Genomic DNA, 18289 nt, shown 5'->3' with positions numbered 1-18289 from the left:
AGATTAATATTCAAATATGTTGTTATTGGATACAGCATGCCGCAATGCTCTAAAACAATCCATCCGCTCATACTCTGTGTTAACCTTCGGCATTCAAAGGCAAACTGCCAACACTTAAAATTGAAAAACAAGCAATTAAATGCAAGTAGACTCATGGTGAATAAAATGTACTACTTATGAAAGCCAGTGTTATATATTTTGTTAATGTTGGAGTTTCTGACCACATCTTGTTGAGTTCTCTCCAAATACCACAATGTGGTCACAAGCTAAATTGTGCAGCAATGAGACCGAAACCGCTTTCCCTGAAGCCAAACAACTTGTTATTCACCACCGGTGAAACCCAAGGAGGCCACTGTATGTCAGATGGAGATCCCTGGGTATTAATTAACAGTGTAGCTGAAGCAGAGACAGAGAGAGCAAAAAAAATAAAAAAGAAGATTGAGAGAGTGAGAGCGTTCTCTATGACAACTGTTGACAAGCTTTAAATCCTCCATACTCCCCTTCATCCTCACCTCCATCATCAAGCTGTCAGCGAGGACTTGTGGTACCATTTTATTTGTTTATGGAAGTATTAATACGCCGTTTTAGGAAGTAAAAATAAAGAATCATGTCACTGTGTGACAGGTGCAGAAAAAGACTGGCAGAACAGAGGTGCCACATGGAGTTTGGTGAGGTGAAAAGTGCAATCAGGAAACCCTTCAGACCAACAAGCCCCCATCTAACAAACATGCAACTGCATCAACATGGTAGTACAGGTGCACTGACAAAGTGGTAAAATGTCAGTCCATCCAGGCCGATGACGCGTGTCCTCTGGACTCGCAGGGGGAATATCTGAAACTTAGTGTGTTACTGATCACAGTCCAATAGCAAAACAACTTGCAGAGAAAAGCTGAACCATTTGATGCAATTAAATTAATTACAATCATTATACTGTATCGTCATTGCTACTAACACACTTTCTCCTCCAAACGACTGCAGCCAATGTTGCACATAAGTGAATATCAGAGTCTCAAAGGGCATATTTCGTTCTGTTATAGGACTTTCTTTGTATGTCTGGCACATATTGCAGAAAATGACAATAAAGTTGACTTGACTTGAAACCCACCTCAACACTCAAGTATGCATTTATGGAATTGACTTTACACATTTTAAAAGGCACTTCTGAAAGTGTAATTGACAGTTATTTGTATTGATGAAGCTTTGCCTCAAGATAATCACCAACTATACTCTCTCCTTTTTATTTGGCAAATAAAAGGGTGCATTATGTTTACATTTAATCAAACAAAACATGGAGTTTCCCTACTAATGCTTGTGATGTTGAGTGGCTGCGCTCTGCTACATCTACAGTACATCTAGACATTGACAACAATCTGGCTCCAGCTGGATTTTCCATCCAGACTGCTGTCTAAGAGAAAGAGACTATATTCATCTTAAACTGTCCCACTTTCCAGTCCATAAAAATCAGACATCTCCCAAACCAGAGCCTCGCCTTGGACCCCATTTATAGGAGCAAGGAGGCGGCTTTTCCAGCCAGACCTGTCACACACACACACACACACACACACACACACACACACACACACAGACCCAGATTTGGCTTGTTGAGTCTTGGTTTCATCTCCCACACACAAACACGTGCTTTCTCTATTCACTCGATATTACAAATTAAAATATGACGGACGTTCATCCACTACATCTGTAGACCGGTATGGATATGGTTTCTACTGCCGGCAACTCCTAATTGCCTCCCACCAAACACCTGTCAAATTATATTTCAGTCCCACTATAAAATGTTCTAAATAGGATTTTTAGACTGTTATTTAGATTTGTGGATCAATTTATAAGTAAGAATGACTGACCAAAACTGAAAAAAAGTTTTGATTACTAGGTAGGATCCAGTTAATTCAATACTTCCATGCACTTCAGTGGCTATTTGACTTACTAAAGTTTTTATATTTCTCGTCTGTACCGAATATGTCTTACACAGGTACATTACAGTAACCAATAGTGAGCACGAGGTGCCTTGCTTTAATAAAATGAACAAAGTGGAAGCATAGGCATTTTCCCCAGAGTTCATTAGTTTCTGCATATTACATCTCAGAGTGTCTTATCAAGCCTATAGCATGATGATAATTATAAAATGTTAATACTTTGTTGTCAGATCCAGATTATTTTTTGCATCACGGCAGCTCCATTTGCAAAATTAACAAAGACAACCATTAAAAAAAGTAAACAAGAATACACACATTTAACATAACATTACAATCGCCAAAGAAGACAACATATTCAAGACCTTTCAACGTACATTTGATCTGGGATTAAGCTCCATAGTTAATAAAAAAAATGTAGGATTGGTGCTCTGAACAAATTGTTATGTCAGCATTCAAACATGTTCACAATGACCATGTTTATATATATATATATATATATATATATATATATATATATATATATACTTTAAAGCTATAGTGCGTAGTTTCTGTCGCCCCCATAAGGAATTCAAAGTAATGACAACAAAACTGTGATACAAGCCTTCCGTGATCGCGCACCACCCCCACCCCTCCTTGCTAGTAGAAAAGGAGGACATGTAGGATTAAAAAAACATGATGGACTCTTCAGAAGAGGTAATTATCTTCACTCGAGTTTCTGCGCAGGAAAGTCACCGGACGACACAATCTTCTGAACATAGCCATAGTGAGAAATACAGAGAGAGTTGTGTGGAGCTGATACTCTTAATTAGCTTTGTAGCAACTCATTTGGCAATGGCTTGAATGTAATGGACGTTCAATAATATCAAAAAGTTATGCAATTAAGCTTTAATAAAATAATGGCACTAGATGAACAGTAAGGGGATCATCAAATTCATTAGGATTCATCCTCTGGGAGCAATGAGAAAAAAATGTCATGGCAATCCATCGATATTTCAGTCTGTACCAAAGTGGTAGATCAACCAACCATCATTGCCACCCCTAAAGTCATGCCGCAAGCATGGCTAAAAAGTATTTTTTGGTGGAGCTTTAAGGCTTGGCTAGGATTGGACACTAAAACTGCTACCTCTTTGTCTTTTGTATCTCAGATGGAGTGCATCCCAAAAGACACAGGCATGGTTCTGTTAACCATGTAAGTGAATGCTGCTTTACATTTGCATTTTACTCACTATGCAATACTTCATTTTCTATTCTACATCTACTTACTATTTACCACTTTGCATTTGTTTTTAACTCTGTTGAAAAAATGGTACATGGACAGAGCTATCTTAGTCACACAATTTCATAGGTAGGGTTTCTATCAACAGCCGTTCAGAGCATCTTGTCTCCTCTGCACAGAGAAACCAGTTGATGAGAGGAGATACCTGCCACACTGAGAGCTGTCACTGCAATGTTGACAGGCCACTGCTTAATATAGACGAGGCCAAACAAAAGCACAAGGCCTTTCATACTTGGCTGGTGGAACTTCTTAAAATAGAGGGCCTAGTATCAATATGAAGAAACGATATTCTGGTACTGACACCCCAGGGAACGTGAGGTCACAGCACTAACACCACAAACACTAGAACCTGAGAACATTGTCTGCATGTTCGGTTTACTGGCAGCAGGAGCTATACCTATCTGCGACAAATGTTTGGGGAGTTGATGTCAGGCATTCTATTGAGGGCCAAATAGTTGAGCATACATGCATGCACATAGACTATATTATACAACAAATGTAAAAGTGAAAATACTATATACTAATCAAAAAGGGGGAAAGCAAGCTTCTCTGATCAGCACATTTCTTTATGGTGTCTGTTTCCGTTAAGTGATTAATAGGCACATTGCATGGCAAGTGATGTCCCTGATTTTTTAAAACACGGACCACTGCAAAGGCTCGTCAACCCTTGTCTAAAATATCAACTCTCTTGACTAACGACTTCACATAAACCAGAGTTCCCTCTCTAGCTCATAAACAGCCATCTCTGTGGAATCTCCACTAGGAACCATGTGTTTTCATGCCCTGACCTGGCTGAGTCCACAGACTCAAAGTCCACAGACTCAGCCGCCCCCTACTATGTAGAAGTTTCCATCACTTCTTTGCTGCAGAAAAGCTCGTAAAGGCACTTTAAGAAGAAAAAGTCATCCAGAGGCAACCGTTGTTAAAGGGAGAGAAAAATGATTTGCATTGTTGTGGCAGCATCAGTCAGGTTTACTTGGAAATATCTATATAAGGTTGTTATAAAATGTAACAAGCATCTGCTACTGTAAAAAAATAATGGACAAAGCTTCTGGGTCTGAAAAGTGAAGCCAATGCGGAAGGGCCTCAAACCTGCATTCCATGTAATTTCCAGCAGGGGGCGACTCCACTAGTTGCAAAAAGAAGTCAGTTTCTATAGAAGTCTGTGGAAAAATGACCCTACTTCTCACTTTATTTATTACTTTAGTAAACATTTTCAGAATGAGTTTATGGTCTCAATCGCTAGTTTCAAGTCTTCTTCAATACAGCATGATGTTCATTTTGTAAATTATGGTCCCATTTATTTTAAAATTGACGATAAAGCAGGGGATGGTTTAGGGGCGTAGCTACACCTCAACCTGTCAATTATGACAAAGGCTTAGCAATGCATATCAATGGCATTGTGTACATTAAAAAAGTCTAAAGTGGTAAAAGGAATGAAAAGTCAAAAGCTGCAACATTCTAAACCCATACTGGTTTTGTACTACAAATACACTTTATATACTTAATCTAGTCACCAAAATCATTTGGGATCTCTGGGAACCAAGGCTGTCTGGCCCGTAGTCAAGAACCAAAAATTTGCTTGAATCTAAGGTGTACAAGGACAAACAAGCTAAACAATAAAAAGGTTGCTAGGATTTGAATGGGACATGTGAGCCTGCTGTTGATTTGGGGAGAGCAACGTACTGCTACGAGTAAAAAGAGTTTCATGTGCAAGACTCCCATTGACAACATGAGTTGATCTACAGTGGTGCAGGTGCAATGGCTGTTACTTTTGTAACTGGGGGCCCCAACAGGTCGATCTGAACCTCACTAAATAAGGGGCGTTTAGGGATATCACAGTTCAATTTGTAATGATATTTGACTGTCTGTCCAAAAGAGTTGGACAGACAGGTGGTCGATCAATCTGACAGACATACCAACACATCAGTGGGGTGGCTAAACCTTTGGACTTAAGTCTACAATTGGAGATTGATGGACTGGTTACTTGCCAACTTGTTTTTATTTTAATTTATTAGATTTAATTCACAATATGCATTGATCTAAACCATTTCATTTGAAGCATGTTTGTGGCATCCCACGACTGTTAAATGAATGTTGCGTGTCACCTGTTAATAAGGGTCCCAAACAGCAGCCTGACGGTCCTCTGAATGTTTTCAGTGCACAGCCAGCTCCACTGCTCCTTCATCAGCAGACACAGGATGTTGAGAGCCACCTCAGCCAGCGCCATCTCAGATGCTGTGCCGCAAAACACGCAAATAAAAAATAACTTAGTGTGTTATAGGCAAGATCAGAAACCTTATTCAAAATATACTGTACTGTATGTTGCTTTAGCATGCAAAAAGTAGCACTTGACAGACAGATGGAGGAACATGTATGTATATCTGAAACCAAACATTATAAATCGGTTTCAGAGAAATGGGTTTCTTCTGTGTGCATCTGATGAACATGCAGGTCCAGCAATCCCATCTGCACCCCACTTCATACATTCATTAACACTGCCCTCATGTGGTTAGACCTAGATGCTGCTGGTTCTTCATGGTGTCCTTTTTTTTTTCCTTCTAGCCAGGTGGCCGACTGGGACAAAAATTCAGCCCTGGTACTGTAGCCACACCAGCCCACATCACCACACCCATGCAGCCCCACCCACGTGCATTCCCAAATTACATTTGTGTACAGATGGTGAAATAATATAAGCAGTACCTTATGTAACAGATTTTTTAAACATGTAATGTAAGTAACTGTCAAACAATGCATACTACTTTTTAAGGAGCACACGTTTATAACAAATTTACAGATACTGCCTGTTTATGCCATTTGTATAAGGTCATTCTCTACAGTATGTTGGTCTTTGTTGTCACGGTCTGTTTGAATGTCCATGTTTCTCTCTGTTGACACTGTACATATTTCTTATATATATATATATATATATATATATATATATATATATATATATATATATATATATATATATAAATACACACATACATATATATATATATACACACACATATATACACACACACACACACACACACACACACACACACACACACACACACACACACACACACACACACACACACATACATACATATATAGTAATGCAATTATCTAATCAACCAATAACATGGCAGCAGCTTCAATGCATTTAGGGGTGTGGTCCAGGTCTAGACAATCTCCTGAACTCCAAACTGAATGTCAGAATGGGAAAGAAAGGTGATCTAAGCATCTTTGAGCGTGGCATGGTTGTTGGTGCCAGATGGGCTGGTCTGAGTATTTCACAATATCCTCAGCTACTGGGATTTTCACGCACAACCATTTCTAGGGTTTACAAAGAATGGTCTGAAAAAGGAAAAACATCCAGTATGTGGCAGTCCTGTGGGCGAAAATGCCTTGTTGATGCTAGAGGTCAGAGGAGAATGGGCCGACTGATTCCAGCTGACAGAAGATCAACTTTGACTCAAATAACCACTCGTTACAACCGAGGTATGCCGCAAAGCATTTGTGAAGCCACAACACGAACAACCTTGAGGCGGATGGGCTACACCAGCAGAAGACCACAACGGGTACCACTCATCTCCACTAAAAATAGGGAAATGAGGCTACAATTTGCACGAGCTCACCAAAATTGGACAGTTGAAGACTGGAAAAATGTTGCCTGGTCTGATGGGTCTTGATTTCTGTTGAGACATTCCAATGGTAGAGTCAGAATTTGGTGTAAACAGAATTTGAACATGGATCTGTCATGCCTTGTTACCACTGGGCAGGCTGCTGGTGGTGGTGTAATGGTGTGGGGGATGTTTTCTTGGCACACTTTAGGCCTCTTAGTACCAATTGGGCATTGTTTAAATGCCACAGCCTACCTGAGCATTGTTTCTGACCATGTCAATCCCTTTATGACCACCATGTACCCATCCTCTGATGGCTACTTCCAGCAGGATAATGCACCATGTCACAAAGCTCCAATCATTTCAAATTGGTTTCTTGAACATGACAATGAGTTCGCTGTACTAAAATGGCCCCCACAGTCACCAGATCTCAACCCAATAGAACATCTTTGGGATGTGGTGGAATGGGAGCTTCGTGCCCTGGATGTGCATCCCACAAATCTCCATCAAATGCAAGATTTGATTGATCCTATCAATATGGGCCAACATTTCTAAAGAATGCTTCCAGAACCTTGTTGAATCAATGCCACAAAGAATTAAGGCAGTTCTGAAGGTGAAAGGGGGTCAAACACGGTATTAGTAGGGTGTTCCTAATAATCCTTTAGGGGACAGTGTGTGTGTGTATATATATATATATTTTTTTTTTTTTTTCTCATTTTTAACCATCTATTTGAACCATCATGTGGTTTGAATTCCTCTCAGTGAATTATTATTATAAAAAAAAAACAAATGAAAAGGTTTGACATTTCAGAAAACATGTGTGATGATACATCATGAACATGATATTTTGACACATTCAGAAATTTCCAGGGGTTTCCAGCCACTCATCTGTACTTCTCTTTCTTTGATCATATGACTGACAGAACTTCACCTGACTGTACAGAGGTACATTTCATTCAAGCTTTATTACTTATTATAAATAAATTTCATAATTAGGTATTAGGTTGTTTATAAAGATTCAATGCACTGTGAACGGATACAACCTCAAAATATAACTTTATTGAAACACTGAGGTACTAAGAGATCTATATATCTGCTTTGAAAGTAGCATATTAGTTATCAATGAACTGTCAGTCTGGTAACTTTTATAGTGGAGCATTTCAGGGTCTGGTCAGAACGAGGCGCTTCATTCACCCTTCGTTCACCCTGACTGTCTGGAAAGAAAACTGTCCTTCAAAAAGACAATGAACAGATGCCTAAGAAAGAAGAAATGCAACTTGGATTCAACCAAACAAGGAATGTCTCATTCTAATGACAAGAGATAGTTTCCATATGATGTTAATGAGATCATCCATTTTTCCTATGGTGATTTCCTTTGACGGAGAAAGATGGAGCAGTGATGGTGGATGGCAAGAGACATTCCACTTAAGAATTAAGGACAGCTAAGCGTTAAGGGTTAGGACTAACACTAGGCATGGGTCCCTTCATCAGGCGAAGAGGAATGAGTGGAATAAAAAAAGATGATATCTCTGGTTCCGCTGCATTCATTTTGATCTTTTTTCGAGTGTTCGTCCTAAGTCCAACAATGTTATAGTAGTGCAATGTAAAATCAGCAGAATACTCTTTTAATGCTCCCTGTTAGTATGCAAGAATCAAATGGGATTTTTTTTCAGGAATATGATGAGATGTGGTGTGAATGTCCTGAAAAACCTAATCCCCCACTGGTATTGAGTGACGCAGAATACCCAGTTACATGAAGCACTGAAGTCTGCGTGGTCAGCAACAGCAAGCCATAACAGGTCAATTGCTGAGTCGCAGCCATGACATAGGCAAGACCAAAGGTAGTACTGAACAGGGGGTTCTATTTTACTGGTCCCTGAGTGTAATGCCGCTTTCACAGAGGGGAAGTGCATATAATGCAGGTGTACTGAACGCACATTTAATTCACATTCAACCCATTTATATAAGACTACTGTCATACTGTAGATTCATCTCATTGCCATCATTCACAGACTCCAGTCTATAACTGAAGCAGTGTTTGTTTCACTTTCAATTCAAGCTGTGCGTACTCACACTCGCCCACTCTCTCATATGGTCTTGCTGTCTCTCTCTCAGAGGAGTCAAGTTATATAACATTTAAACATCAACATGATTTAATTATGTTTCCATTCAACAGAGATAGCTCTTCACCAAAGCCAGACAAATTATGTTGACCCACATCACATTACCACAAACACAATTTTAACCCATGTCAGTGAATGGGGTGTAAATGGAAGCTTTTAGGTTTGGAAAGGAAAAATAAAAAGTGTCACATTAAGTCCCATTCATATGTTTAGGTTGCCAAAATATGAACCCGGTCGGCTGAATCTAATGAGTGACTGGAATAAGGAACAAGGTGGTTTCCATCAGATGGTCCCGTTGTAATCGTGGTGAGATACTGAATGGAAAGTGGTAGAGTAAAGCAGACAGGAAAGTATGGAAACAACAGTCAGTGAGTCAGAGAGTTGGTCAAACCAGACAAGACAAACCAGAGTCAGACAAGCAGACATGATGATTGCAGAGAAAATGATGACGAGAGGCTAGGAGGTTAAGATTCAAGTTCACAATTGGATTTAGCTAAATTAAAAATATTTGATTAAATCCATTTAAGATGATCCACCTAACTGCAGTACCAGCTTTGTTTGTAATATTAGCTTAACTGCTAGAGCCAACACTGGAATGATGATCCTTCCACTAGTTCTTGTTAAGAGACCAGCCTTTGATCTTTTTAAATGTACCTACAGCAGCTCTGAGACATCTACCCAGGGTTCAAAATTAACACCATTTACTAGCCAAACGCTGGTAAAATATGCAAGTGGCTGGTAGATTTGCTTTACTTACCAGCCAAAAAAAACAATGGTAAATCTTAGAGTGGTTGGTTTAAACTTTAAAGGAACACGCCGACTTATTGGGAATTTAGCTTATTCACCGTAACCCCCAGAGTTAGACAAGTCGATACATACCCTTCTCATCTCCGTGCGTGCTGTAAAGCTGTCTGGCGGCTCCAGCGGCATCAGCCCATAACAGAACAGGCAGGTGACTGGTTCCAGTAATCCTACTGCTCCGAATAAGTGACAAAATAAGTAACATGTTCCTATTTACATGTTGTGATTTGTAGAGTCGCAGCGGCAAAAAACAGCGTAACATGAGACACAGCCATCTTCTAAACGTAAAAACACGAAACTATATTCTCAGGTGGAAGAATATAGTAATTGAGCGTTGATATGCGCGCAAACACGCTTGTCTGAGAATATAGTTCCGGTTTGTTTACGGATAAAAGACGACTTGTCTCATGTTACGTTATTTTGTATACCGCTGATATCTACAAATCACAACATGTAAACAGGAACATGTTGGCGTGTATTTGTCACTGTGTGACACAGAGCAGTAGGCTAGTTGGAACCAGTTACCTGCAGGATCTGTGCTGGGCTAAGCTAATGCTGGAGCCGTCAGACAGCGTTACAGCACGCACGGAGATGAGAAGGGTATGTATCAACTTGTCTTACTCTGGGGGTCATGGTGAATAAGCTAAATTCCCAATAAGTTGGCGTGTTCCTTTAACATTCAATATCCATTTGGCTGGTAGACGAAAAAGTTAATTTTGAACCCTGCATGTACCAACTAGGCAAACCTGAGTGAACTTGAGCTCAAGCAGGGTGAATACATTATGTCACAATTTATCCCTTTAATGTCCCATTCTTACCAGGTTCCTGACTGTGCTTTCCTCTCAAGCTGTCATCCAGATAGCCTCCAAATTCTCTTATTACTGGACTGTCCTCCCTCTCTGACTCGACTCTGATGGCCACTTTTTCTTGTTTAGTGATAAAGGCTTGCAAATCTCCCAAAGACATCCCGTTGAACACCTTTGAGAATAGACAGGAGAAGGTAGGAAAACCAGGACAAACTTGAATCGGTCCTTAAAAGTAATTTGATTGATGAAGAAGCAAATATCAGTGGCTACAAAACACGTAAGGTACTTACGGTGTTAGTTTGCTCCCAACTGAACAAAACCTTTGGTCTGATGTCTGAGCCGTTCATAAAGGGGATGTTTTTACTGGAGAACTTCAGACGAGACCTGGGATCATACAAACAAATTATTATGCACACGCACATACACACAAAAACAAAAAGAACTATCATTTAGCATTGTGCAATAATTAAACCTGCGTTAAGACTGCATGAAGCGTGATTTATGGTCCTGCGGAGGCTCCAAGCGGGGCTTTTGACCTGTAGCCTACGTACAGGAAGTGGCCTGAAGTTTATATTTGTGCGTTGGTGAGTGCGTCGTTGGTGTGTGCATCAATCTCTTTAAGAGAATAGCAGGGCCTGCGTGCCTGCGTGCATGCGTGTGTGTGTGTGTGTGTGTGTGTGCGTGTGTGGTAGAGCAAGTGAGAGAGTGACGGCGATTAGTTTCGGAACAAGTGCAGACTCTAGAGTCATAGTGAGAGAAACAAAGTGTCTCCCCTGTGCTTTCTGACCACAGTGGGAAATCTGTAGCGGGAAAAGTTAATTTGTTGATTTAATGTTGTTTATGGAGAAGGATAACCAGGAAATAAGTAGGGGGAAATGCAAGGCTAACACGGCCGAGCAGCGCCACGACGTGTAGTTACATTTTTTGAGAGGTGCACGTCAGGCTACAGCGTAGGGTCCGCCGTAGGTCCATGTCTCCACGTACCTACGTACGTAGCTACGGCGTAGATTTAACACAGAAGCATAAATCATGCTTTAGTCTGATTTCACACTGTAACAATCATCAAGTATAGTATAATAATAAAACATAAGTTATAATACATAACCCTCTCTGCTACAAAGACAATGCTGCCTCTTTCCACCTGCCAGCAAGGAGCTTCTCCAGGAGGCTGTAATACACGCAGAGGTTCACGCTGTGCTCCTAAATCTGAGACCCCTCCATGGGGGTCATGGTCCCTCACAGGCTTCCCACCAACAGACACGGACAGTATTTCAGTTTCCTGAGACGACCTGAGACGATTTCCTGCATGTCTTCCCCCCCTCTCTCTCCCCTTTCTCACCTAGCTGTCCTATCAATTAAAGGCGGAGAAGCCCAAAAAAGAATCAAAAAAAAAAAAAAACACACAACTAGCAGCATTGCTACTGGGATTAAAACTGGCTCTCACAGATAGGCAAGCGCTAAGGGTGCAAAGGGGAAGCAGGGGCTTCTGCTTTTTTGCACATCTGCAAAAAATGCTGGCCACTTGCGTAACACCTGCCACTCCAACCAGAGTGTCTGTTTATTCTCTGTATTGGTTAGAATTTTTTGGCAAAAATATTTGTCTGGATCTCTGGAGTCATACTTGCTCTTCTTGTCAGCACCTATTTTCCCTCCATCTATCTCTGCCTCATTATCCTCTGTTGGGCTCGGAGGTTCGGAGCGAGGAAACGCTGTCTTCAGGGTGTCCACGATGGCATTCACAACAATCTAAACACGACAACACACAAAACACACGTACTGCATTACAAACTCACTATGAACACTATAGAGACTTAGTCATACTTATCTTAAGTTGAACATAATTTTACAACCATCAAAAAAATGTTGTCATGTAAATTGCATCACAGTCTGATTATAGTAATTACCCTGCACATACAATGTACTTATCAACTACTTAAAGTCAAAAATGAGTTTGAAATATTCAGGATCAAACCTTGTCTATTCGTGACACAATGAAAGGTTTCTTGACAAAGGCAATCCTGGCATCTGTATTGAGAGCCAGAAACTCCTGCATCTCTTCACTGTTGGCTATTTCAGGGATGGAACAGAGTTGCTGAAAAAGAGGACAGAATCCAGGTCTACAATCACAGAAAAACTACATACATTTTTTTTTACATTGTGCCTACAAATCCTAAATTATTGTATACAATATAAATCCACTGACCTTTAGAAAGGTCTCCAGAAGTCCTTTCCTGGCCTCTATTCTGTCACTGTCCATGTTTCCGAATGGCATGTCAGGAAATATTTTCTTTGGACCTTTCACACCTGAAACACAGTCAGATTACAATACAATATTGGGTGCTGGCCAAACAATCAAACTGGATATTTTAAGCAATGGCCAAGTTTTGAACCTGCAAATCCAGGTCTGTTTGTAGGCCATGCATGGATTTCTCCAAGACAGACTGAAGCTAACTAGGCCACTGGGCGGAGGTTCCACATAGCAACAAAGGGTTTCAAATGTTATCATCATACCTTTAATGAGTTTCCGTAGTTCAGTTTTTTCTTCCAGCCGTGTTTGCAGGTTGAGGAACTCGCTGTATCGTCTGTTGACCATGTGATAGGCTACCGGCTGAATGGCTGATGGATTCTCACAACCTGACGGTACAACTTCAGCATCCTCAGATCCTGGCTGAATGCTTTCTGGGTTCTCACAGCCCATTGCTGTCTCATACTGAAAACAAACACAACAAAGTATAAGGCTTGTCAAATGTTGCAGATTCCAGTCATAATTTATATTGTGTGTAACATGTTGCTGTTGGTGACATAGTTTGTAAAATGGCTTAAGGTCTGATGTTGATATTTGTGTATTTAAGCTACTGCCAGTTAATATATCATTGTGCCAATATTTATTATTATTATTATTATTATTATTATTATTATTATTATTATTATTATTATTATTATAATATATACTTTATTAAACAGAAAAAAGATGATGTTAAAGATCAACATCCAAAAATATTTTGAAAATGAAAAAAAAATTCAAAAGAGTTAAATCACTATTTTATAGATATTTTATTTCCATTTGGTAATCTTACATGTTTTATTTCTTAGAGCTGAATTTGAGTAATTGCAGTGATATGGGTCTTACAACAGTAGAGTCAAAAATGCTTCGCACATTGCTCCATAGTGCTGCTAGGAGTCAAAAACTATTTTTTTTTTTTTAAAGTTTTATTTGACTAAGTTTGTCTTTGGGTTGTAATCTCTGATCATCTTAGTGCCACTAGAAGCGCACACCACGGAACAACTGGACTACCAAGATAATCATGCTGACATGTTGCAGATGGAAAAGTAAAAAATCACACATGAACAAAAAAAAAATTAACTAAATGAACAGAAGAGGGAGAAGCGGCTATAGAATATTTCATCTCCTTACTTTGATAGTGTAAAGAGTGTAGGGGTGTGAGCCGGTGCCGCGGTGTTCCTTAGCTGTGATGGTACCACTGATGCGGAGGTTCTGGATGATGACTGGTCCATCAGGGCTGCTGAGGGGCTCAAAACTGAACGACGCTATAGGGGAAGACCCCTGCAACGGACTGCCTACGATCAGCTCATTAGGGTTTCCCAGCCCAGTCTGGTCTACTCCCAGAAGGAGCTCTCTGGCTGGATTTACTAAAGGGGAACTGCCCTCCCTCTCCAGGTCCTGGAAGCTAATGTTACTTGGAGTCCCCTCTGCTGTCCTTACGGATGTGAGGTCGCAGCCATTGGGCCCTACTGGTTCGGAATTCACCAGGACTTTAGGGCAGGAGCCATCCACCGGACTGGGGAAAACGTCCTCCAGGTCCACACCATTATTGCTGCTGTCGACAGATGTGGCACATTCCTTCCGTTTGTCATACAGGCCCTCCCCTTGGCCTATCATGACTAGGGAATCAATGGAACTTTGTTTATAGTCCCCCAAGGGAGAATCCAGGTCGGAGTCACTTTCCTGGTAAAATGGGTTTGTCTTGCTCTCTCTCATGAAATGCCTCAAAAAGGATCGAGTAGGTTCCTCTTCTTCGGTGTTGTTCTGTGGACAGTCCACCTCCTCGGAGTCAATCACATCATACGTGGCAAGCTCAGGCGTGGCCGTTTCTGTGTCAAGGACCATTTTGGTCACGGCTCTTAGCGGAGGGACTTCGTTATTCTTTTGAGCTACATGTGTTGTCTCTTGTAGTGAAGCGAGCTCTGACTCAGCAGGTGGTGGTGGTGGCATTAGTGGTGGTGATAAAGCCAGTGGCTCAGCTGTAATTGGCTCCTTTGGTTTGTTTGACTTGGCGAATATTTCGATCATGAGAATGTTTAACCAGTCAGGGTCAGACAGTTTAGCAATAAGAGGGAGCATGACGTTGCAGGTGATGAGCTCCCCGACAACGAATCGTCCGGTGCGGCTCTCCAGGTGCGGCGACGGCACCAAAACATGCAGCAACAAATCTACGACTGCTCTGGTGTAGTTGACTTCCACGGTGTCACTGGTCATTGCAAGATGAGGCGTGGTAACCCTGGAATACGCTTTCCACAACTGCTCGCTCTCACTGCTCCACTTTGCGGTCCGAGGCGTTTGCTGCTCGGTCACCAGCTCCTTGGCTCTGATGTAGTCCTGCAGGTGGCAGCCAAACAGATTCAGTATCCTCTGGGTCAGCTCCTGCAGTGATTCAAAAAGTTACCCATTTAATGTCCCATTAAAGACCATTCAAATCTGAATTTTGTTCTTTCACAAGCAGCAAACTGAGACAGTTTCTTTCAGTATCAGCATTACTATATACTGTACATATACTATTAAATAATTATTCTTCCTTGGCATTTTCAACCAAAAAACTATTTGCTAGTTTGCTGCAAAATATGTGAAACTCACACATTCTCTCAATAATGTTTGATGGCTATATGTTTTTCTTGATTTTTTTTTTGGAGGTGGTTATAAAATGTTGGCAGGGCGGGAATCAACACAATATATATGTCGATATGAGGTTATACTAAACCATCTTGCTGCACCTGCAAAGTGTGGATGGATAAAGTATGTCATAAAAGCAATACATATTTAATCACAAAAACAAATAATGCAATACATGGTGGCTTGTAAATAAGTATAATTGGGGTTCCCATCACATGCTGATGTAAAATAAAGAACTGTTTCATTTTTGTTCCAAACTATAGGCCTTTGCACACCAAGTCAATTATTATTTATTTTCATCCAAAAACGTTGAAATGAAACAACTTTAATTTTTTTCTCCAATTGTAGAGCTATAAGCCATAGCCATACTAAAGGACAGTAATTTACAAACTCAATGTGTCCCAAATATATATATCAGATGTTTTAAGGGATAAGAAAGAAAAATATATATACAAAAAGTTACAGAAAATTATGTTTCTTTCTTTTCTCTCCTCTCTAATTTTTGATTTTTCCTTGTGAAATACTAGAGATTATCAGCTCTTCCGGCCTCTAAAAATCTAAGAAAAAGAAAACCCTTTTTGGTTGGACAGATCACAGCTCATGTCCACATTGACACCAGAACCTGTGATGAATGGTCACAAGGTAAAGAGGCCATAGACAGAACAGACAGAAAGCTTCAACACTAATGTCTTTAAGTACCTTCCTGTTGAGCTGTCTTGCACGTATTTTCAGCCCCATGGCCATAGAGATCATGGCATCTTGAACCTCTGTTTCAAAACCACTCTCTGAGGACACAGTGGAGTACCAGGAGGTGACAAAGTCCCTGATGATTTTCTTCACTGTGTTGTAGATCTCCTGGTCCAAGTGATCCTCATCCTCCACAGATGGTGGAACCTTAAATTGAGTAATGACAAAATAAGTGTAAATTAAGTGATACAGGTGTGATATGGGCCCTTGTTTCCCAAAAGCAAGGAAGGATAAGATTATCTTACCCCAGAAACCTAATGAAACTGTTATGATCGTGTCTGTAAAATGTTAAGTGAATCTAACCACAGTTAAATGTACATGTACCTGTTGCAGGGTGATAAACCTCTCCAGGTGAACCACGCTATTGGACTCCAGGACGGCCTGCGAGCCGAGCCAGCCACCGAGCACTACCAGCAGACTGGTGAACACGCACAGCAGCCAGATGTTGACCAGCAGGTGGAATAGCAGCAGCCATGCCAACACCACACCAAAGCCCAACAAGCTCCTTTGTCCCAACACCTCAGCCATGGCACTGTGGGGTTTACTGTCTGGCTTGACACCCTCGGGAAGAGATGTGGAGATCATGCATGCCAAAGCAACATCACACCTTGAAAAACAAAACCAACGAAGGTGCATGGACGTCACTATGTTTATCAGTGTGAATTGAAGAAAATGCATGTTCAGATTAACCTGCACACTATATACTGGTGTTGCAATTACCCATGGAGGGGAGTGCTGCCTACACCTGTCAGCCTAATTATATGTAATTTTACCTTAGACCCCAGAAATCAACCACTGCTCATGCTGGCTCACATACACATATATGAAACTAGTTAATTAAAGACAGATGTAACGTCATTAGGAATATGCAACATCGAAAACCTAATATGTTATACTTAACTAGCGTTATTAAACACTTCATTTTTAACCGTAACTGCGGTTGACCTCAATGATGACAAACAACTAATTTAATTGGACACCATTTGCAAAGCCAAAACATATTCATGTTAGCTGCTAGTTTGCACGACGTCTCGGTGGTGCAAATGTTTACTAGCTTGATTATCTACCCAGCTAGTGTTCAGTCACACCATTATTATTTGTTTCTCTATATTTATCAATTCTAATAACCTCCACCAGCTAGGTAACGTGTTTTACTAAATATAGCCCTGATACCTAGCGTTATCTGCTCTGGTGATAAAGGCACCAAACCCCGCTCAGAAATTTAACAATTCACTGCTTTTTTGGTGCATCGAACGTACACGTCGGATCAACTTGATTTTTAAGAGCTTATTGACTCCATTACATGCAAGAGAAGAAAATTCGGCATACAGGTTATTCGACCTGGAGAAATATATTTCAACATAATATCTACTTTATGATTAAGTTGACGTTTTAATGACTTCCTCCGTATCCACCCTCGCTAATTCGCTAGTAGTGGAAGAGGACAAATAATGAAAGGCGGGGGCCTACAAGTCGAAATATCAATGACAAAATGTATTTTTGATGTACTGCATTCATGCCGAAATAAAGAGTCGATCATAGCCATTTGTTTGAGGTCTACAATAATGTCCTCTGACGTGTCACTCATCGCCAAAAATCATACTCACCTTAAATTGGTACATTATTGGCTAGAGGTATGTAGCGTGAGGCTAGGACCCAAGAATGGAAGTATCCTAGCTAGCTAACTACAACTTTACAGATAACATCGCGGGCACAGTGCAACATGTAAAATGTCGCCCTTTCGTATATAAACATTTAAGTAGCTACCTATTTAATAAAAGAAAAATATATTTAACCTGCACGAGCTGTCATGGCACGGACTAGGAGGTCTCTCGGTGACAACACTGCTTTGTCTGGTTTGTTTATTTCCTGTATCATGACGTCACTGTGTTATGTTCTAATAAGAGCGCCTCCTCGTGCCTCATACGTACCCTTGCTTTGGAAGGTTGAGGTTGTCAGAAAAATAAATGACATATTAGGACCTAAAAGTATGACCTTATGTCACTTCACAAATGTAAAACACGGATTGACATTCAACAACTACAGCTCCCATGAGGCTTTGTAAGCGGGCTCATGAGATGTGTT

General features: G+C 40.6%; 1 protein-coding gene across 3 annotated transcripts in view; it reads right to left on the bottom strand.

Moving 5' to 3' along the window:
- The window catches only part of snx19b (sorting nexin 19b), a 42081-nt gene extending 24001 nt beyond the window's left edge, over positions 1-18080 (bottom strand). The window contains exons 1-11 of one of the 3 annotated variants that reach the window (XM_039780456.1): positions 18001-18080; positions 16529-16811; positions 16157-16351; positions 13964-15211; positions 13060-13258; positions 12752-12852; positions 12521-12640; positions 12170-12294; positions 10839-10932; positions 10561-10720; positions 5316-5445 (exon numbers count right to left, since the gene is read on the bottom strand). In XM_039780456.1, coding sequence (XP_039636390.1) covers positions 5316-5445; positions 10561-10720; positions 10839-10932; positions 12170-12294; positions 12521-12640; positions 12752-12852; positions 13060-13258; positions 13964-15211; positions 16157-16351; positions 16529-16789 — 2633 coding nt within the window. In that variant the 5' untranslated portion in view covers positions 16790-16811; positions 18001-18080. The other 2 variants (XM_039780461.1, XM_039780468.1) reach the window with 2 other exon arrangements.
- Between the last annotated feature and the right edge of the window lie 209 nt (positions 18081-18289).

This window comes from Perca fluviatilis, chromosome 2 (assembly GCF_010015445.1).
Source record: "Perca fluviatilis chromosome 2, GENO_Pfluv_1.0, whole genome shotgun sequence".
Lineage (NCBI taxonomy): Eukaryota > Metazoa > Chordata > Actinopteri > Perciformes > Percidae > Perca > Perca fluviatilis.
Note: the sequence above shows the minus strand (reverse complement) of the source record. Positions and strands in the feature narration are given on the sequence as shown.